The sequence below is a fragment of the Gobio gobio genome (genome assembly GCF_949357685.1).
Source record: "Gobio gobio genome assembly, chromosome: 9".
Taxonomy (NCBI): domain Eukaryota; kingdom Metazoa; phylum Chordata; class Actinopteri; order Cypriniformes; family Gobionidae; genus Gobio; species Gobio gobio.
In genome coordinates, this window is record NC_137115.1 from 45,374,922 (window position 1) to 45,398,440 (window position 23,519).

General features: G+C 36.6%; 1 protein-coding gene across 1 annotated transcript in view; it reads right to left on the minus strand.

Annotated features, from left to right (window-relative positions):
• Window positions 1-14,765, minus strand: part of pard6a (par-6 family cell polarity regulator alpha) — a 45,971-nt gene extending 31,206 nt beyond the window's left edge. Inside the window, exons 1-2 of the mRNA XM_079825321.1 lie at window positions 14,543-14,765; window positions 8,982-9,204 (exon numbers count right to left, since the gene is read on the minus strand). Coding sequence (XP_079681447.1) covers window positions 8,982-9,204; window positions 14,543-14,605 — 286 coding nt within the window. The 5' untranslated portion in view covers window positions 14,606-14,765. The remainder of the gene's footprint in view (window positions 1-8,981; window positions 9,205-14,542) is intronic.
• Window positions 14,766-23,519: the final 8,754 nt, after the last annotated feature.

Here is a 23,519-nt window from a genome sequence, read left to right on the forward strand (position 1 = left end):
CCCCCTTTAATGATCAAAACAATGAACACAGCAGTACATGGGAATTGTGGGTACTCTACAAATCTAGCATACCAAGCCACATTAATACTAGTGTAACCCCTCCAGTTCTACCCGCACTGCTCCTTGCAGGATTAAAACCATCAGCATCTTTCAAGGCCAGAGCCCAACCAGGTCACGGCCCCAATGTAACCCCTCCGGTTCTACTCGCACCACAGGATTCTTCAGACCAGCTTCATCGCGCAGGAGGCGGGTGCGCTAACAAGGATATTAAAGACCGCAGCCTCTAGCGTCAGTTGCTAGTCCGCCTCTTAAGGCCAGGGGAGTGAGGTTTACTCGTACAGCTGTTTACTAGTTGAACTCTGTTACACTAGAAGCAAACGTGATGCAAAACCCAGCTTTTTTTCCCATGGAGAAGATGAAGCTGTAATCACCCACTGACAGCTGAGCCCCCCTAAAACTGTCCCCAGCTGCCACAGCGATAAGCCCTCACTGGAAATGTGGCTTTCCTCCTCCCCACTTCAAATAGGGCTTGATTAAATGGATCCACATTGAAAAGCCGGCTACCAGAAATCTGCAGTAGGGTTCTTGAGTACCGGGAAGGGAGCTGGTACAAGGACAAGGGGGGCTAATCTAAAGCCGCCTTACTCTTTAAATAGAAAAATAGGCATTTGCTAATACTCTAAGCTGCAAACAGTGAGCATTTCATAACCAAACTTGTCAGCATGAACAAGCACAAGACACAAAACTGAGGACAACAGGGAAACACTTATCTGCATAAACAAGATGTGAACTGAGAGGCAGTGTACTTCAAATAACAGAGTATTCACATTTAGATTGAAACTGTCCTATTTTCTTACCATCATGTCCTCAATATGCTCAAAATGAGAATTTAAGATTCTTTAAGTGGCTCTATTTTATGCAATGGGAGTTCATACTACAGCTATTAAGCTCCAAAAATGAAAAATAAACCATCTAAAATTTTCCCTTTCAATGCTCAACGGAAAAAGCAACAGATCTTTTTTTTCCATATTGGGATGTGCATCTGTGTGATACGAATTATTGAAAAAGAAATAAATGTAGTGCAAGAGTCGGTTGTTGATTGGATGAAATGTGAATTTGCAGTCGATTGTGGCAGAATTTAAGTGGACGAAAGGATTGGTGAAGTCCTGCATACACACTGTAAACTCGAATAAGTTGGACTAACTAAAATAATATGAGTTACATAATTTTTTTGAGTTATGACGTTCCTAATTTTAAGTAAGCAGAACTATCAAGTTTTGAGTTTGTTGTACTCATGCATGTTAATTGCTCCTAACGCAAAGTACTGAGTTAGCTAACTCAATACATTTTGATAGCAATTAACATAAAAAGTTAAGTTAATTCACTTTTTTATTTTGAGTTCTCGCAAATCAAATGAGTTATTTACTTCACTATAAACCCTAATACGTTGTCAGAACTCAAAAAAGTCGAATTTTTTTAGTTCTTTTAGTTAAATATTTTTCTAACTACCACAAACTAATTCAGAAAATGTCAACTTGTTAATTTACTAACATGTTAACAATAGCATGGTATAGCACTTACTGAATGAGTACAGCAGCTTAAACATGATGGTAATTCTCCAGAAACCCACATTAACAGAAACTCTTCTAAATTAGCATAACAAAACATTAATCACTACTAAATCTCACTTACCATTAATCTTGTGCAAAAAACATTATATTACACTCAACTTTAGCATTTACTCTCCCTTTCGAGTACCATGGGCAAAGCATGCTGGGAAATAAAAAATCCCAGCCCAGTTTCAGTTAAACTTAAGTTAGTCTAAATTAAAGGAAATGAGTTCATACAACTGAAAAAAGTAAACAGTTCAGTTTACTTGAAGTATGTCAGTGCTGTGAACTCAAAATAAAAAGAAAGTTCTACTCTGAGCAGTAAAACTGAACTAATTTGTTTAATTTAAGTTTGTCCAACTCAAACCAAGCAAGTATTTTTTGAGCGTTCTAGGCCTGAGAAAAGTCTGTGGTTTGGCCAGAAGATATTTGAATCAAAATTAAAAAATAAATAAATAAACATGCATAGATGAATGATTCACAATATGAACAATAACATGCATTTGGAACATTGATAGAAAGAATTTTCATTCCAGGCTGACTTTAAACTCAAGAACCAGATAAGGTAATGAATTGTTTTTGTTCCAGATGTTTTCAACAAACCAATAGATCCAGTTCATTAATTGCACCATATGATTTATTCACAAACTGGAGTGATTCTATTCGAATCAGAATTCAACTCATTAACTTAATAATCAGAAATAAAGTTTTTGATGAACTGCCTTTCCTGTCCTCAGTCACACAGGAATGCGGTGCTAAATTGTTGGTCACTTTGGAACATGGTGCAAACTGATATTTCTGAGCAGCTTCCAAGGCAAATGGTGTTGCATGGCCTTGAAGGACCTATAATGGACTTTCTGGCTCTGAGTGATGACTGGCTCAGACAGATATATCTCTTCAATGGCAGTGCTCATGGTTTTTTTAGTGTGTTCAAAGTCACTTTAAGGCAAGTCAGTCCATCTTGGTAACACTTCCATGCAGCTATTTTCTATGTAGGCTACAATACCGTTCAAAAGTCTTTAAAAAAGAAAGAAATTAAAACATTTATTCGGCAAGGATGCATTACACTGATTAAAATGACAGTAAAGACATTTATAATGTTGCAAAACATTTATATTTCAAATAAATGCTGTTCTTTTAAACTTTCTATTTATCAAAGAATCAGGGCCGTCCTTAGGGCAGTGTAACTGATTTGACCACACCGGGCCCCGTGGTGAATGTGAACGGACCGGTGGGACCGTCACCATCCCCTCCCCACTCCCGGAAGGCGATCAAAAAGTTTCGACAAAATAGTTTCTTGAGCACCATATCAGCATTATAGAAAGATTTCCAAAAAGATCATGTGATACAGAAGACAGAGTAATGATGCTGAAAATTCAGCTTTGGAATCACAGGAACTAATTACACTTTAAAATATATAAAAATAGAAAACCGTTATTTTAAATTGTAATAATATTTCACAATATTATTGTTTTTTTGATCAAATAAATACAGCCTTGGTGAGCATATGAGACTAAAAATATTACAGACCGACCACAAACTTTTGAACAGTAGTGTAATTAATAGGTATACAAGTAAAGCTCCCGTCTACTTCAATGAAGAAAGACCAAAACCTCTAGAAATTTCTAAAAGTCATTTTCTTACAAGAGGTCTATCCTCCTAGTACTGTAATGGTTTTCATGGTTGATGCATGTGGTTTCAAACATAATTTAAGGCTATAATTTCTGTGCTCGCAATGAAAAGCCGCAAATATTTGGTTGGTTATGTCAACTTTATTCATTTGTTCTCAAACTCAAGAAATTACATCACACATATAACCCCATATGTATACAGCAATAAGGCAGTATTAGTGTAATTATCAACAATTACCAATTAATAGCAACATGCTCTGATTTATCATGCAAGGGTGTGCATGAAGGCATGTCATTTTACAACTGAATAAACATGGAGCTATCGCTATGTACACATAATGAGGTCTATCTGTTATGCAAATTATGATTACATAATACAGGATTATTATTGCTGTCTCTTTCCCTCACAAATCACATTTAAAGAGGCTGCAGAAGTCAAAGTGGTAGAAACCAATGCAGGATGAAAGCAAGCACCTTATCCTTTCTTTCCACATTTTCTCTCTATGTCTTAAGATGATTTTTCATTTGCCATGTCAAACGAGAGGCAACCTTTCCCACACACACATAATGATGGCTTCCAATCTGAAACAACTAGCTTGTCCAAATAGAACTCACTCGGTCCACTAGTTCATTCTTAAGAAATTGCCTCCTGAAGTAGTCCAATTCCACTTATGCTCTTTATATTTGATGCTCTCATTCACCCGTTCATCAAAGTCCAATAGCTTTACAAGTGCATTGTAAATGTATATATATCCTATATAGTATATTGTTCATTGATACATTGAAAACAATTGGTGTAGAAACAAGTTTCACTCAGGAATTGCTTGTAAATTTGACAAATAGTTGCAAAGAATCAGCAAACTAACACAATTTTGGGGGTGTTCACAGGTTTGGTTCGATTAAAACGAACTCTGTCACGATTGCTCTGTTGCAGTTCACTTGAATAAGTGTGAACGCTGCCTAGTGCGGACTAAACAAGCGGAAGTTCCATCGCAAAATATACGTCATTAAAGCCATTTATGTTTATGCCAGTGTTTATGTTCGGTGTTAAAAATGACGGTGTGAACCAGGACTAAGCGTTTTGGTCCTGACAAAAAGAACCAAACTACAAAAGTTAACACACTCTTTTAAGTAGAAAAACTGAAATAGTATTGTCATATTTCAATACTTTTATTTACAACTTAAAATTGAACAGTGTATGTTCCCATTCAGGTGTTAGAGTCCACACACAACGGGCCGTCAAAAACATCTCTAGATTCTGTCAGACAAACATCCACAGCTCCACAACTGAGCAGTGACATTTTATAGATAATTTCCACCATAACTTCCACAAAAACGACATTATCCATCTATAGGCACACATTGAATCTGCACACAAAGTTGTCTGGCACAGTGTTATTTTACTATTATTAAATGTTAAATAAATACTATTTAAATTAAAGGGTTAATCCAAAAATGAAAATTCTGTCATCATTTACTCACCTTCGTGTTCCAAATCTGAATTAATTTATTTCGTCTGCTGAACACAAAAGAAGATATTTTGAAGAATATGTTGATGAGACCCCATTGACTTGCATAGTATTTTTTTTCCATATTATGAAAGTCAATGCGGCCCACCATTTGGTTACCCATATTCTTCCAAATATCTTCTTTTGTGTTCAGCAGACAACAGAAAGTCATACAGGTTTGGAATAACTTATGGGTGAGTAAATGATGACAGAATTTTCAATGTTGGGTTAACTATCCCTTTATAGTTTTAGTAATTCTGTTATGTGCTCCTGCCATGCTTATCAGTTTTTGACATGATTAATTATTTTAGTTAACAAATAAGAGTAATAGTACTTTTAAATCTATGGAACACATTTAACCATGTTTACACCCTCATAATCCCACAGATTTCCCTTAAAATCATTTCAGAAACTGCAAAAAAAGCCTGCAGATTCCATATGGCCCTATATCATCCATAGCTTTAAGAGCTAGTTGAAACTTGATGTTCAAATAATACAATTTTCACGTAACGAACATGTCATTTTAGATTCATTAATCTGATTCAATCCCTTTGCTAAATAAAAGAGTTCCTTTTAAAACTAGGAACAAATGGCGCTCAGTTTCTTTCACAGTGGATTAGAAAGGTTGGCGTAAACAAACAGAACAATGAAATCACGGAAGAACGATTTGACATTGAGAAAAACATTCCTAATAGCATTAGAGAACCATTTCCTCATTGCTGCTGTTCAAATTTAATAAAACTCATTGAGGCATTAAGAGTGATGAAGAAACCGGAGGGAGAGCGAGAGGGTTGTGAAGATGACAGAAAGAGAATATAGACAAGGAGGGACAGGAAAGAGAGAGAGAGAGAGAGAGAGAGAGAGAGAGAGAGAGAGAGAGAGAGAGAGCGAGAGATGAGGGTGTGGGCTCATCACTCCTCCGCACCGCTATCAGACTCATCACCTCGGGGCTGGCGCAGTGCCATCGCAGCCATGAAACCGAGATGGGCCCCGACTGGCACCATCTAACGCTGATGCCCACCCATCATAACATCTCATCACAGCCCATAACTGTCCCCATCCTTATGCACAACATTATTACACTGCTGGAATTACTTTCTATTAACGACATATGACAGCAAAAAATTATATATAATACTTTAATGCCTAACTCTCTCATACACACAAACACCAACATGCATCTGCAATGCTGCACACATCCCTGCATTTCATCATAAAAACCCTTTAGCAATACCAAAATGCGATATAAATAAAAATTCATCAAAAATACTTCCCCGTTTCCTCGTTTGACCCTGTTAAGATGAAAGTTAAAGATGGAGTGTGTGATTTCTGCACCGCTGGAGCACCAAATTGCAAAAATAATCTTTTCAAACAAGTTTTAAACACTCAAACTCCATTGGACAGATTTGCAAGGTTGCATTCAATTGATCAAAAGTGACAGCAAAGACTTTCATAGAGTAACAAGAGATTTCTATTTCAAATAAATGCTGTTCTTTTCTAAACTTTCTATTCATTATGTTTTCCACCAAAATATTAAACAGCAGAAATAAATTACATTTGAAAATAGAAAACATTTATTTTTTAATTTTAATAATACATCACAATATTTAGTATTTAACTTTCTTTTTTCTTATTTTTTGATCAAATAAATGCAGGTTTGGTGAGCACTTCTTTCAAAAACATTACAAATCTTAAAGGATTAGTTCGCTTCAAAATTAAAATGTCCTGATAATTTACTCACCCCCATCTCATCCAAGCTGTTCATGTCTTTCTTTCTTCAGTCAAAAAGAAATCAAATTTTTGAGAAAAATGGTCCAAAAAAGTCCAAATTAGTGCTGTTTCAAAACGCTTCAGAGGCTCTGCATGATCCCAACCAAGGATCTTATCTAGCAAAACCATCTTTAATTTTCAAAAAAAATTTAACATTTATATACTTTTTAACCTCAAATGCGTGACTTCGGTTTTCTGCTTTTGCATGACGCCATCATGTCAGAAATGTTGCGCACAGGACGTACGTGGAAGTACCAACCTAGTGTTAAAACTAACGTGCAAAGACTAAATCAAACATCCCTTTACAAAAATAAAGGTAAAACAACAATGTCGGACAATTTTAAAGTTGGAGGAGAACATGAGATGGAGTTTTCCGGCGCTGGGTCGGTACTTCGACCTACGTCACGAGTGACCTTTCCACCAAGATGGCATCATACGCCGTGAAGAAGAACAACACCAAAGTTGCGCATTTGAGGTTAAAAAGTATATAAATGTTTATTTTTTATTTAGAAAATGACCAATGGTTTCGCTAGATAAGACCCTATTCCTCAGCTGGGATCGTGCAGAGCCTCTGAAGAGCCTCATGTCAAAGACATGAACATCTTGGATGATGAGATGGGGGTGAGTAAGTTATCAGGACATTTTCATTTTGAAGTGAACTAATCCTTTAAGCCCCGTTTCCACCAAAATTACCCAGAACAATTTGTCCCAGAAACTATTTTCCCCCCAGACCCGTTGCCGTCTGTGTTTGCATCGCGGTCTAAAGTACTGTGACGATAGTCCGTGACGTAGGACTGAGCGCGTCTTTCCAGTTCCCACTGGATTTTGTCCTCCTCATATAAGTTTAAAGGTGTCATGAACTGGCTTTTTACATTTTTTTATACTGTTGTCTGAGGTCAACTTATGACGTTTGCGTGGGTTTTACATTCAAAAACACAATGAATAAGTAATAGACAATTTTCTGCCTTGGTTTCGAGGCTCTCTGAAAAGCGGTCGGTTTTGATGGGCGTGCCGCACTGAAGACTTGGAAGTAAACGCCCACGGCTAGGATTGGATAAGAGTTGCATATTTAATGAGCTTCAGCTCCCCTGTCAGTGACAGCGTGTGTCACTGACAGGGGAGCAGACCATGTCAACCGGAATGAATCTCCCAGCCCACAGCCAGGGCTCACAAAATGTCTTTATCATCTCTCATCCACCCGCGATTGATTGGAATGTTATTTCTGTATCATTTCGCCCGATCATCAGTGAATATGACCGCGAACCCACACACACGCGCGCGCACAAGAAAGGAATGTTATTTCACTACAGCCCGTTTTTTGACTGAAACATAGCCCCGGGACTTTGGGCTTTGCGAGCTGGAGTTACAAGTCCGAGTCTGATCACGAATGAACCAATAACACCTTCTCCAGCCTGTGACAGCGTGCTAAGGTGTGTAATCAATAGATATCAAACAATCTGTAACAATGCAATACTAACACATATAAAAACATGTTTTACTCACATAAGCGTGTTGCACCGTTCCTGTTGGATCCAATATAGAAGGCACAGCATTGTGTTTTAATCTCAATATGTCTGCAAATCCAGTCTCAACCTGTGTCTTGTTTACAATCGATTCCGCGGTGAAAAGAAGCGAACAAATGCACATGAGATAGAACCAGCATTGTTTAGCTCCACGAGTCGGTGAGCGGGCTTGAGGCGGTGCTTCTGCGTCCTATGACGTCAATGGTCGACATATTGTGAGAGCTCTCGTTTTCTGGGCCTGGTGTCTATAAAAGCTTTTCTTTGACTAACAAGGACGTTTTCAGCTTTGAAACTTACAGGATATTCTTATATGACGATTAACTTTTATATACCAAAGGCTCAAGGGAAAGTTGATTTCTCAATTCATCACCCCTTTAATAAAGCCTGAACCTCGTCGTCGGACCATCTGTCGTATTTTTTATACTTCATTGTTGATACGAATAGCAAACAACTCTTACTGCACAAACCACAACAGACTTTTAAAAATGGTGGTTGAAATAAAATGCAGCATGAACTCAACCAATCAGCATGTTTAGTGCCCAAGTGAACTTTGAAAAAGTACTACCTCGCGAGCAGGGACTTTGTGAGGGGAATTTTTTTACCCGGAAATCATTTAGACCCTGGTTCCTGAGGTCGAAACACACCGAGTACCACCTCAAAGTCCCTAGTTCCTGAGGAAAGTTCCTGCTGACCACAAACTTTTGAACTCATTCATAATGATCACATTCAGGTGTTCATTGGTCCAGGTTCACTGGTCAGACAAACAGGTAGCCCCGCCACAAACTGACACAATTGGTTCAACCAATCTTGTTATGATCGGCCAAATAAACAAACAAACCGATTTCAATTGTGTATTGAGAATTGACACTTTGCCTTCAAGCTCCAAAACAATATCAACCAAGGACCTCTTTGCAATGTACATACAGTTTAGCGACTCACCTCTCTTTTGAATGATAATTCGAAGCAGCGGATTGGCGGAGGACAGTGCTTTGTGGAAGTTGTCATCATTGTTAATTGGAAGAAGATCTCCGTGGATGTCGGCATATCCCAGCAGCACGTCCACTCCGGGGATTCGGTGAATGGTCTGAAGCAGTTGGTAGAATTCTTGGAAGCCCCCGCCTCCTTTCCTCTTCAGGGCAAACCTTCGGTACTCCGCCTCAAACTGCGGGACAACACCATTCAAGTTAAATTATATTTAAAAAAAAAACACAAAATAGGCTCTTAATAATGCACAGCACTTAGCTTGGTAGATCAATTATGACAGATCATAACCCATTGGTCAACCGATATTGTTTTTTTTTATGGCCAATCCCGATTTATTAAAGAGCAGGGTGGCCGATGGCCAATCATTTTTCATTAATATTTAATAAATTATAAATAAATATGAAGATAAATAAAATAAAAATACATTTTAAAATGAACATGCTTATACTTTAGATGACAACTTCTTGATTTTTCACACATTTTTTTTCGCTATTTGTTTAAAAGTGTATGAATAAAAAGGATATAAACACTGTAACAGGGCACTCAGTAATCTAAGTTTGTGTGCACTGGTAATCATATTTTTTCAAATAAAGACAAGGAGGTAACACTCATTTTACATACAGCACAGTGAAAATGGCATGAATATGACAGTGGGCAACTGAATATAGCGCAGGATATTTTGAAATCAAGGGGTTAAAGTTTGTCGATTTACATACAGCACAGTGAAAATGGCATGAATATGACAGTGGGCAACTGAATATAGCGCAGGATATTTTGAAATCAAGGGGTTAAAGTTTGTCGATTGTGCATCTCCAGTGAAGCTGAACTCGGATCAATTCACAAGGACCATCCGTCACGCGCAGAGTAGCACGTTCATGCAGGTTACAAATGCACACTTCAGAATATCTGACAGCTGGATTCGATTAAATCTGCAAGGTTTGTGAACTTACATGTTTATCAGATATTCAGAGATTTGTTTTAATGATATAAATGCGTATTTGCTGAATGTTGACGGTAAATGATAATGTACTATAGCCTATTGTTTACCTTTCTGTTGCTAATAATATCAAAGCAAACTCTATACTTTTTTTAAATAATAGAACTTTTATTAAAAACAATCCCAATTTCTGGAAATATTTTCCCACTGACACTTATTAACTTAGGCATGCATACACACATTCAGTGGCAGTTCTTCGTACCAATTTTACATATTGTGTTCAGCAGAAGAAAGGAAATTCAGATTTGGAACAACGCGAGGGTGAGTAAATGATGACAGAATTTTCATTTTTAGACAACTATTCCTTTAAAGTTTTAGTTATTCTGTTATGTGGTGCAGAGTTGTTTGATGTGCACTTGCAGCTCTGAGGAAGCCATTAAGGTAAAAAAAAAAAACAGAGCAGTGAGGAACAAAGGGAGGGTCAATCTAATCAAGTGCTACAGATAAAGAGAAAGATGAGAACAATGGCATTAAAAAGCTGAGCTTCTCCAGACCACACACACACACGCACCCTAAATGTGAATGGGGAATTCATCTCAAGAGCTCAGCTGAACATATTGGATGAAATCTGTCAGATTGCTCAGTTTATGAGGAGGAATTGCATCTGGGCCAAAAATGTTCTCCTATATCCACAGAGAATAAGTTACTTATGGAGATGGAGAATGCTAGTCCACAACATGTAAGGTCACATTGGTAGATCATTTGAATAGGACATTTAGTAGGTGTTTTTTTATGCCTGCTTCGCACTTTGGCAATTGTGTTTTTATGTGTGCGGTGAAAAATATAGGGAGCAGAAGAGGAGAGTATGGTGGCTAGGGAACATAGGCAAACTTGGCAACCAAATTTTACAAATGGAGCTTGAGGTAAGTAGTTTTAAGTTTTAGCGCCATGTCGCGTTGATCAATACGCCATTTCATGTTGCATTTTTATTGGCTAGTAAGTAGACACAGTGAGATGATCCTGCTGACACTGTCAGAAAATTATCGCAGGCTATCTTTGGTCGGAAGACCATGACAATGGCCGTCTTTAAATCTCTCTCCATTTAGGAGCCATGACCAAAGAAACCGCCAGGATTGGTCATCTTCGTCTGAGGCAGCCCAAAACCGTACAATGTGTACTGGGCATACGGGGCCATGTTCCCATTCACAAAAATAAAACAGGCTTTTTCCTGCGGTCTAAAATATAAGAATGAAGGACATTGTTTCTTACAGGCAGCTGTTGTGTTTAATTTGACCATACAGAAAAGCACAGACATCTTATAGATGTGATCTCAGGAACTGGAATTTCCATACATGTTTAAATAGTTTTCATCTTTTCTTTTCTTTTTTATAACGTTGTGTTGAGGTTGTCATGTCTATACTTTCATAGTCCAATTAATTCATGATGGATAAAATCAGGTCTTACATTTTTTCCTTGTTGAATATCCTGATTCACTCAGCAATAAATCAGATTACAGAGAAGTCAAATATTAATCTCCCAATTGTCAATACAATTATTTTTACTGTTCCTCATACACGTTGCATAACATATTTCAATATTTTCATCATCCCACTTGAAAACATTGACATCACCTCCCCCCTTTATAACAAGCATCAACTCCTTTGAAATAATTGCCTTTGTACCAAAATTACATTTTAGCAATCTTATTTTTCAACAAATTGAGGTCACAAAAAAACATTAATTTGAGCTGTTATGTGGGATTACCACAGTAACCATAGCAATACAGATAAAAAGGTCATACCTGTCATACTTTACCAATGAAAAAAAGCCTCTTGGAAAAAAAAGACATCACTATGAATTGCTCAATACAAACCTCAAACTACATGTTCACTGAAAATGCCTTTGCAATGAGTAAGTGATAGATAATATGAGACAGGATCCCATCAAGAGCTGGAAAAGTAGAAAAGAAAACAATTCCTACCAATTTCCTCTTAGGAAGAAAATGTGTCACCAATAACATTGCACTGCCTGTTATGAAAAGCAAAACCTAATGCAGGGGGTTTCACGTGATTCAATTAGCCAGTTAAAGCAAAAATAATAATAAAAAAGACACTATCGCATTCAGGCCTGGAACTTTACTGGAATCCCACTAAGCGGCCCTGCTGTGTTTACTACTCTCATCTTTCACACACATCTATGCAAAGCCCGCCTAACATTTCTCAAGGATGGAGGGATAATAAAACATATCCTACTCTGTTTGGCAGATTGGGGTTGAGGTTTTTGAATAAGTATTGGGCACACTGACAACAAACAACTGCAATACACCAGAGGCCAATAATAAGTGGTATGTGTCTTTAGTAATAATAAGAGGTCATGAGGAAAGTAATAAAACAATGAAAAAATGTATATATCAATACAAAAGTATAGTTGTAGCTTTATTACACTGCTTCCGAGGCTCTGCACGATCCCAGCCGAGGAATAGGGGAAAGGGTCTTATCTAGCGAAACTATCTGTCCTTTACTAAAAAAAAAAAAAAACCATTTATATACTTTTTAACCTCAAATGCGCGACTTTAGTGTTGTTCTTCTTTACATGTTGCCTGTTGATATTCATTCATGCACCATTATATGTAACGTACTAAAGATTGTTTCCTCCCATAAATGAGGCTTGTTTACAGATCTGTACACTCTAAAAAAAAAAAGGTTCTATATTGCACCAAAAATGGTTCTTGGCTCGTAATCATAGGGGAACCTTTTTTAGTGCTATATAGCACCAATTTTGGTGCTTCAGTGGTTCTTCAGCGGTTCTTCAGTGGTTCTTCAGAGGTTCTTCAGCGGTTCTTCACCGGTTCTTTGACTAAGGTGCTATATAGCACCTCTGAAGAACCGCTGAAGAACCACTGAAGCACCAAAATTGGTGCTATATAGCACTAAAAAAGGTTCCCCTATGATTACGAGCCTTTTTTTTAGAGTGTATGGCCTGAGATCAACAGACATTATCACAATGACATTTTTATTGAGACAACTGTCAAATACTATTAAACAACAGCTTCGCTGTGTCCGAAATCAAATACTTCCCTATAGTAAGCCAAAAGAGTAGCATGTCCGAATTCATATTATTCAAAAAACAGTAGGTGAAAAGTCCCAGGATGATGACCTACTACTTCCGGCGAGATCACGGGAAAGGATTTATGAATGGAGGTGAAGCGACGCAACTGACGATGGTAGGTCATGTGATAATGACAACATGGCGGATGTAGCATGTCTGGATTATATTCATACTACACACAGTCATACTTTTTAACGGTCACGAAGTTCAAATTCAAATGTAGTACCTACTCAGAGAGTAGGCTACGCAATTTCCAACACACCGCTGGTCTTCTAAAACAGCGGTTCTCAACCAGATCCGGGGCAAAATAGGGGGCGTCAGTAAACTTCCACAAAATTACTTAAAATTATTTAAAATAAGCCAAATCAACTAAACATCTTGTTTTTCCACTCCTTACGAAAACACTTGGATGGATATGCGCCTAATAATGTGTTTTTTACGACTAACCGACCAATTAAAATTTGGTCAACCAACTGAACCAAGCCTCTTCTCATCGTCGACTAAAGTTTGGTCGACTATTATGAGGCAGCCCTAATATTTAATTATTAATTTTCACTGTTCACCGATGTAGCACGAAATTAAAAATCTTGAGTTGAGCAGGAGCTAACAGAGACCCAATTTCGATGGAGGACCAAATTTGTCAACACACCGGCGGATTGTACGCTTTTACAGATTCCGTTCCACTCAGACACCGATCCAGTCCGGCTTTTAGTGCGTGTTGCTTGGCGACACTCAGAGCTTGATGTTTTGGCTTCTTTTTGGAACTATTTTCACCAGCAGAGAAGAAATATACAAACCAACTGGTTAATATTTGTCTGAAACGTGAGATATTTAAATTTGTATAGAGCAATATCACTCGCAATCGTGCTGTAGCACTCAACATCAGCCAGGTTATGGTTACCTGTGGCCTCGTGCCAGCTGAATTCCAAACACCTGCACTTTTGCTCGTGTTTTATTGCTTATTAATACCTGCTTATTTTATTTGAAGGAAAATGGACGAATTAATCTTGGGTAAAGACCCTGAACCAGCGTCGTATCGAGTGCTAATATGATTAATACCTCTCAAAAGCATCATTACGTTCTGATTCTTCTTGGACCGCGGGTCTTCGTTATTGGTATACGTAACATGCATAATCGATCAACAGGGCCCAATCGCCTCATTGCGCACGTCTGTCTGTCTATTGGTAGGGTCCTTCACATTGCACCAGAACCGCATATCACATCACACGAACCGAGCAGAGACCTGCTGTCATAATGATCCCAGCAAAACGCGCTCGTCTCGCGCCTCGTAGTCTGACACATCCAGCACCATCAGCGTTTCTCTCTATGGATGGATTAGTACACAAACCCCTACACTGATGCGCCGGATTGAAAGCCCTCCAGTTACGGGCACGCGCCCGTGGAGGGCTGCGTAAACAGCAATGTTTACATATGCACGCTGTCAAATGCAACATTTATGGGATTCACTTACTTTGCTCTTCACCTCCACCACACTCTCCTCGTTTTTCAGCGGCGTCCTGTGATGCCGTGACATGTTCGCGGTGTGTATATTCCCACGGGCAGTATCGCACTATGGTGCCCCTAGATACGGGAGTCAGCAGCCAGAGATCGTGTGCGCAGCATGAGTGATCTGACAGTCGCGATCCGCAGTACTGCTTCACAGGCACGGACTGATTTGTTAGAGCTGTTCGACCGGTGGTGGGCGGGGCCTGTGGCTTTCAATAACACTGACGTCAGGCTGACCGCCGCTAGAAGGCGTGGTCGTGCGTAATGTCACAGGCAAGCCTAACGTTCCTTTGACCCCCTCAGGGTGAGATGTAAAAATTCCTCATGGCTCAGTGACCTCATTGTGTTAAAAGATATTAATAAACGACATCAAATGACATCATGACCAATAAGAGAAGGTTCAGCGAAATTCCCATTCAATGGAGTCCAGATCCTCAGGAAATATCAGGTTTGTTATGTGGTTACTTGCATCATGAACCTTAGGGGAGACCGAGGGCTAGTTGTCACATTTTGTACGCCAGTAAACATTTCAATTTCTGTATTGGCACATAAAAGAAATATTAAACACCTTTTGTAATATCATGATTCAGTCGTGGGGTATGTTGTCCCACTATACGGGGCAAGTTGTCACAACGAAACCTGCGTTTTAACACCCAATTATAAGCTTTAAATGTAGTAAAATAATTAGGAAACATGAAACAAGTAGCAACAATATAAAATTTGACCTTTTGAAAACTAGCACAATTTACAACAAAAAAAGCTGCTTTTTACAAACAGAATCAATAGGGGGGAAATGATTTGCCAAAATCATTTTAATTTATCAATAATAATATTAGTCAGTCTGTATTTTCAGTCAAAGCCGCAAGGGAATGGACCTCCATCCCATCAACAATAAGAAGACTGGATATGGTTCTTTTAAGTTTAATCTCAAAAAATGGTTGCTTACTATGCTTTCTCCTGTCGCAATGTTTTAGTTATGTAGCACAATATATGTTTAGATCAAATTTTCTGTTCATGTATTTTTAGCATGATTTCCGTGTGGAATCCTGAACTTTTATTTGATAGTTAGATGCTTATTTTCTTTTCTTTTCTTATTTTAGGATGACTTTTTATTTCTGTCTACAGATGAACAACAGCCTTTTTGGCTAATACTGGCACATTTACATCCATGTTTATTAATGTGCACAGCCCCAAATAAACTGAATTAATAATGAATAATATTCATTTTATTGATTGTAACATTCATTTAAATAATTAGATCATCCCGCTGTCCCGTTGAAAGTTTTCTGAGGCCTCTGGTTAAAAACCACTGGTTTAAAGTGTCTGCCTGTTCTCTTATTTAATTATTTTATACCAGAACAGATATAATTAGTACATTTCCATTTATCTTTTTCGAGAAGAGCACACCTTAAGGTTTAGAAAATACTGAGAAAACTTAATACACTTAAGCGTTTTAAAATGTCAACAGATTCTAAATCTTGCATAGAGAAACTATTAACACAAAGCCATTTGTGTACATTTCTCCCCTCTTTTTTTAGTCTTTCAGCCGCTGGTCGTAATTAAACTTTCCCTTTCTTGTGTTTCCCTTGTTGTGTGTCCAGTGTCTGCTCTGCACACCCTCCTCACGGGCCTCTGTCCAGCTCGGATGATGATGGAAAGCAGAAGAATGCCGGAATGTGGAGGGAGATGATAATCCTGGTTGCTCATCGCAACGGTCAGTACTTTGATCTACTTTGCATTTGGTCTAGACCCAACAATTTCCTGGAATATAGCATAGAAATGAAGTTGGAATACATGTGTATTAGTGACTCAGCTGACCAATAAGCTATTTGGAAAAGCGGGGTGTTTTGGACAGTCTTGTTTTGTTCTTGGAAACTCTATTTGATTATAATTGAGGAAATGAAATGCCTTGAAGAATTTTCAAAATAGCTTGACCAAGTAAGCAATGTTCTCTCCTCTTGTTCATCCATGTACTCATACTTAAAGTATTTAACCTGACAAACCAGATGTTTGTTAGATAAGTACCTGCTGAGGCTTACGGTCCGTGGAGTGACTTTTCGCCTGAGTAGCAGAAACCCGAGAAGTTTTTTTAGAATAAGTCGTCCTTTGTAAAATGACTCACTGAAATCTTATATCACTACAGGAAAACACGTATTACGCATTGCAGGAGGACAGAGATGGAGGTGATGGAGCTTCAAAATACAGAGAGACAGGTGGCAAACCTGTGCTTTTCTGTTTAAACAGGTGAACAGGTCCGTTATACTCACCCACAGAGTATTAGTCTTTAAAACAGGGTATATTTAAGTTTGTTGTTGCTTAGGTGATGGATGCTTAAGAATGTGAGCTATTCAAGATAGGTCTGGTTAGTACAAGCTGATAAGATATGTAATACTCCCACCTCTGCTCTTCATGAGGCCTCATATAATCGAGGAAAAAAGGTGAAACTGCACTTGAATTGTTGTCATCATGACCTGTTATTTTGGGGGGGCAAAATGATGTGGCAGATGATTTACTCATTTTCTCTAATCTGTCAGCGAATGGCTCACAGTTCACTTCTTGATCTCAAATGAAGCATGCGACGTCTGGATTTAGTATGTCCTTTAGAGCTATTTTAAGCCGGATATGAGCAGTCAGTTTAAATAGGTGACTTTATGATAATATGAAAAAACAGCCTCCTAACAAAGAAGTTCCTACTCGCCCTCTCACATGAAATGACATAGATGTCTCATACAACAGTCATGTCAGCAGAAAGTCAAACATGCCAGTCATACCTGTCTGAATCACACTTTTTTTTTTTGTTCTCTGACCACGCACTGAATTTTTCAACTCAGGTGGTTACATCCCTTACATCCCTGTTGTACCATGTTTAGTCAACTCGAAAGTGTATTCAAACAGAATGATCATTTAAATGGCAAAGCACAAGAGATGGTGATCCAAATATGTGAAACTAAATCAAATTACTAGTTTAAATGAAAGATTCTGACTGTTTTCAACATTGATAATAATAAGAAATGTTTCTTGAGCGCCAAATCAGCATATTAGAATGATTTCTGAAGGATCATGTGACACTGAAGACTGGAGTAATGATGCTGAAAATTCAGCTTTGCCATCACATGAATACATTTTATTACATTTTAAAATATATTCAAGTAGAAATAGACTTACCGACCCAATCTTTTGAACAATAGTGTGTGACATTCGACAAGTGTTGAGTTCTCTGGTCAGAACAGAAGCAACTAACACCTGGTGAAATTGTACAAATAAGTGCATATCTTGTGACTGCAAATGCGACAAAATTAAAATTTAAAATTACAATTGAAAATGTAATCAACTTTGTGTGCATCTCTATGCGTTTTTGTTGAATATCATCTTCTGAGGTGGTGTAGAGTGTGTGCCATTTTTTTCTGCCTGCAATTAATTCAAATAATTTACAAATTCAAATAATTTCAAAACTTGGGAACACTTCACAATAAGGTTTCAGAGTTAACATTAGTTAAAACTTTAGTTAACATGAACTAACAATGAACAATACTTACAGCATTTATAAATCGTTGTTAATGTTAATTTCAGCATTTACTAATACATTATTAAAATCAAAAGTCGTGTGTTAACATTAGTTAATGCACTGTGAACTAACATGAACAAACAATGAACAACTGTCTTTTTTTTATTAACAAAGGTTAATAAATATTGTAACATATATTGTTACATAATACATTTACTAATGTTAACAAATGAGATCTTATTGTAAAGTGTTGTCAGAAACTTAAAGGGATAGTTAATTTTGTCATCACTTTATCACCCTCAAGTTGCTCCAAACCTGTATGAGTTTCTTTCATCTGTTGAACACAAAATAAGATATTTTAAAGAATGTTGGTAATTAAACAGTTGACGGCACCCATTGACTTCCATAGTAGGAAAAAAATACTATGGAAAGTCATTGGATATACCGTCAAATATCTGGTTACCAAAAAATTTTCAAAATATCTTCTTATGAATTGAACAGATGAAAGAAACTCAGACAGGTTTGGAACAACATGAGGGTGAGTAAATGACAGAATTTTCATTTTCAAACTATCCCTTTAAAGGTGTCATGACCTTCATTCTGATTCTCTGTCTGAAATGCCCGGTTAGTGCGTGTAAATAAAAGTTGCTGACAGAAAGTTTTAGGAACATTCACATTGGGTGTTTAAGTTATTTCAACTTAAATAACATTAAACTGACTTAATAAACTGAGTTGAATCTAGTTTAAGATCGTTCAACATATGGACAGACAAAAATATTCTTAGAAAACAGATTGACATTGATGTGGCATAAATAATAGAATCAGTGTGACTATGAGTGATTCAGTAGTTTGTCAAATAAAATGTTTAATTTTATAGTCTCGTGTTTAGTCTGTCAAAATGTACAATATAGCTATCTATATATATAAATATATATATATAAATATACTGTATGTATGTATGTAATATATATATATATATATATATATATATATATATATATATATATATATATATATAATATATTTGCTTAAAATGTGCCATTTGAACATTATACAAGTATATACGTATATATATACGTATATACTTGTATAATGTTCAAATGGCACATTTTAAGCAAATATCCAAAAAAGCTGTACTATTGTGAAATATTATTAAAATGTAAAATAACTGTTTTCTATTTAAATATATTTTTTAATGTAATTTTAATGTAATGGAATTTTCAGCATCATTACTCCAGTCTCTTCAGTGTCACATGATCTTTCAGAAATCATTCTAATATGCTGATTTGCAGCTCAAGAAACATATATGATTACTATCAATAATGAAAGCAGTTGTGTAAAACATTTTTAAGATTCTTTGATGAATAGAAAGTTCAAAAGAACAGTACTTATCTGAAAAGGAAAGCTTTTGTTACATTGTACTATCGTTCAAAAGTTTTGGGTCGGTAAGATTTTTTTTTTGGGGGGGGGGGCTTAAAGAAATTAATACATTTATTCAGCAACGATGCATTAAATTGATCATGTGACAATTTAGACATTTATAATGTTGTAAAACTTTATATTTCAGATAAATGCTGTTTTTTTTACTTTCTATTCATTAAATAATCCTGAAAAATTGTACACAACTGTTTTCAACTGATGTTTTCAATTAATAATAATAATAAATGTGTCTTGAGCAGCAAATCGGCATATTAGAATGATTTCTGAAGGATCATGTGACACTAAAGACTGGAGGAATGATGCTGAAAACTCAGCTTTGCATTACAGAAATAAATTGCATTTTTAAATATATTCAAATAGAAAAAAGTCATTTTAAATTGTAAAAATATTTCACAATAATACAGTTTTTGCTGTATTTTGGATCAAACAAATGTAGCCTTGATGCGAAGAAGAGACTTCTTTCAAAAACAATCCAAATAGTACAGTTTCCAAACTTTTGCCTGATATATACGCTGGAGGATATTTGCTTAAAGTGCCATTTGAGCATCATTTGTTGTCTGCTGGGTTTAGATTCCCAATACAGCAGGATGAGAACATGAAGTCTTCTGTGGCGCTCCAGACATGGGAATGACGTGGTAAGTATAGACCAGCTTTCATTAATGTTTGATGAGGAAAGAGCCTGGTGATGTTTTTAATACACGTACACTCAGCAATGCTAAAGCTGTTCATGCGCCAATGATACGCTCGGACGTACAGGTTGTGAGGGAAGAGAGGTGGAATGTTTGTGTGGGTTTTCGAGGTGTGTGCGCATTTATGTGTGAAGAATGCTGCCAGACTAGCTGGTACACTCCGCTTTGAGGACTCTACATTCCCCTGGCTCTCCCACATCCCTCAGCAGGTTAGCAGACCCAAGCCGCCAGCCGTCAGCCTCTCAGCTGCCTACCCAGCATTCCACAGGCTTTAGCTTAAAGAAGAAAAATAATTCCTGGCATGGTACGATCGGCCTCTAGCTTGAGGCTAATGCCCTCTGTCCTGTCAGACAACTCAATCAACTCAACAGGTCAAGCGACAGGGAAGCACTAGTCTTGACATGGTAAACATGTGGATTGGTTGCAGGGAATTTAAGGACGCACACCTGTAGCGTGGTCTGAACACCAAGATAGGCACAATTCTCTACAGCTGTTTTTAATTTTTTCTTGGCTTTCTGGTCAATAAGTCCTTGCCACCTTCCCAGACTGGCATGGTTTTAGTCAGTATGATGGAGGTACATGAATATTGGCCACTGGCCTCCCATCTGAAATCTGAGAGCTCAAGCTGGAATGTGAGACGTCACCTGGTCACCATGGTTACGTGTCTCTATCAGCTGCTCTTTGTCCTAGTTTGAGAGGACGGGCTGTTTTGTGTTTTTGTCTGTTGTGAGTGCTTGTGAACAGGTATGAGAGTGCGCCTGGGCAGTTATAGTCTGTCTTGTGTCTTATTTGTGTTCAGTGTGATAAAAGATCAGTGTGGATTTACAGATGACCTTGAACTTGGAAAAAAAGAAAGAAAAAAGTTTACTCAACCCCATATTATTTTCCATATTCTTTCATTTTTACTTACCCTGGTAAGTAATTATGTTCTGCCACCTAGTGGCCATAATGTCTAATTATATTTATAGCAATAAACTGTCAGCACCCTGTGATTTGAATGAAAATTATAATAATATAGTCAGTTCCTTAAATCTGCTTTAACTTTTTGTACACATTTTTATTATCAAATGTCACAAACGTTTTTATAAGGTTTTTCCCCCCTTGTTTTAGGCAAAATCTCCCTAAATTTTAAACTCTACTTCGGTGTTCTTTTTTTTTGTGCATTATTATTATTTTCTAATAGGGAATGTATAGGATTTATCCATGTCACATGTACAAAATATATTCCTTGTTTTCAAGTGATTTAATTAATGTAATTAATAATTAGTGCTGGGCAATCGATTAATCACAACCAAAATTTTGTGTTTACATAATATATGTGTGTATGCTGTGTATAATTATGATATATATATATATATATATATATATATATATATATATATATATATATATATATATATATACACACACTCCTTCATGTATATATTTAAGAAATATTTGCATGTATATACTGTATATATATTAAATATAACATATTTTTCTTAAATATATACATGCATGCATGTGTGTTTATTTATATACACATAATAATTATACACAGTACACACACATATATTAAGTAAACACAAACTTTTATTTTGGACACGACTTTAACCCTCTGGTGCTCTAAATATTCTGTTTTGAAATGTAAAAAAAATCACTGCTTCATCGGAATGATATGAAACTTGGTGACTTTTGTAAACACTTTCTTTATGTAAACAAATTCTCCGAATATTTGTGTGTACAATCTACAAATCGGCCAAGATGCTGAAAAAAAGTACACAGCAGGGGTGACACTCTAAAACATCAAGAGTGTGATATTGACACATCCACTCACACACACACACACGCACACTTATACACACACACACACACACACCTATGAAAAACTGAACCTATGAACCACATTTTGAATTTGATGATATGCATCAGAATGATAAACTTGGTGACTTTTCTAGCATTAGGTATGTAAACACACAAAAAAATCGAGGGCATGATTCAAGCATGCTAAGTCAAAAATGGCCATCATAGGAAATTAATGGGAAATCTCCAAACACACAAATTCACAGAAAAAAATCCATATTTCTAACAACAACAAAAAATATCTAAAACTTTATAATAAATAGTCTTTGAGATTTGTTTAATATATATTCAAAAAATAAAAAAATAAAAAAACATTAAATGTGTTCAAAAGAGAACTTGGGAATTCTCAAGCCTCTCCATAGAGACCTCTAGTGATTACACCCATGGTTGCATGATTTCTTAAATAATTCCAAAAGAGGACGCTAATCTGCCTTCAAGAAAAAAATATTTTGAAGGCCTAGTCTCTATTTTAACCTGAAATAATAAAATAATTGACCATAATTATTGCATAAATATTAAAAAAGTTACATTTTTAGGTGTCCGGTCACTTATGACCAGTGTTGGGAAAAGTTACTTTGAAAAGTAATGCATTAAAATATTGCGTTACTCCCTTAAAAAGTAACTAATTGAGTTACTTGGTTACTTTTTAAGAAAAGTAATGCGTTACGTTACTTTTGCGTTACTTTTTCTCACCTGGGCTGGGCTTGTTTTTTTGTTTTGTTTTTTAATAGCAAAAAAAAGTTATATTTTTGTGCAAATGTAAAGACCTCTTCATACCAAAATTGAAATAATAAGCCTCAGGCTGAGGTAAAGATGTGCTGCCATTCTGGATAATGGAAGAGTAGAACGCAGGAGCAAAAAAGTTTTACCAATAAAAACAAACAATCTAGTAATATTTGCTCATGGTTTAACTGAATCATCGAAGGTAAGTAGCAAGACATTGGTCAATAAAGGTAGATTAAATGCACACAAATATTTGTTTTATTTAACATTTATATATTTGAGGTTTGCATAGTATTCTGATTTTGCATTTGACTGATTTTATTCATTTTGAGGAGTACTGAATCTTTATTGTGCAAGTGAGATGAAAAAAATGCTCACATTTAGTCTAGAACTACAATAACACATTTACACACAACGCCTCTACACTTACTCTCAATTTTTCTCAACATGGGGGCAGGAGAGCTGTCAGTCAAATAAATGTGAAAATGTAACTTGAGTTACTTTTTTCAAAAAGTAACTCAGATATTTTGTTGTAAATTTGAAAAGTAATGCGTTACTTTACTAGTTACTTGAAAAAGTAATATTATTACGTAACTCAAGTTACTTGTAATGCGTTACCCCCAACACTGCTTATGACCGGGAAGACAACCAATGCAACCCCTAAACGAAGAGCACCAGAGGGTTAAATGCTTTTTAAAAAATTCTAGATATTTTCTCTGAAAACATGTTGTATCCTCCTTTCA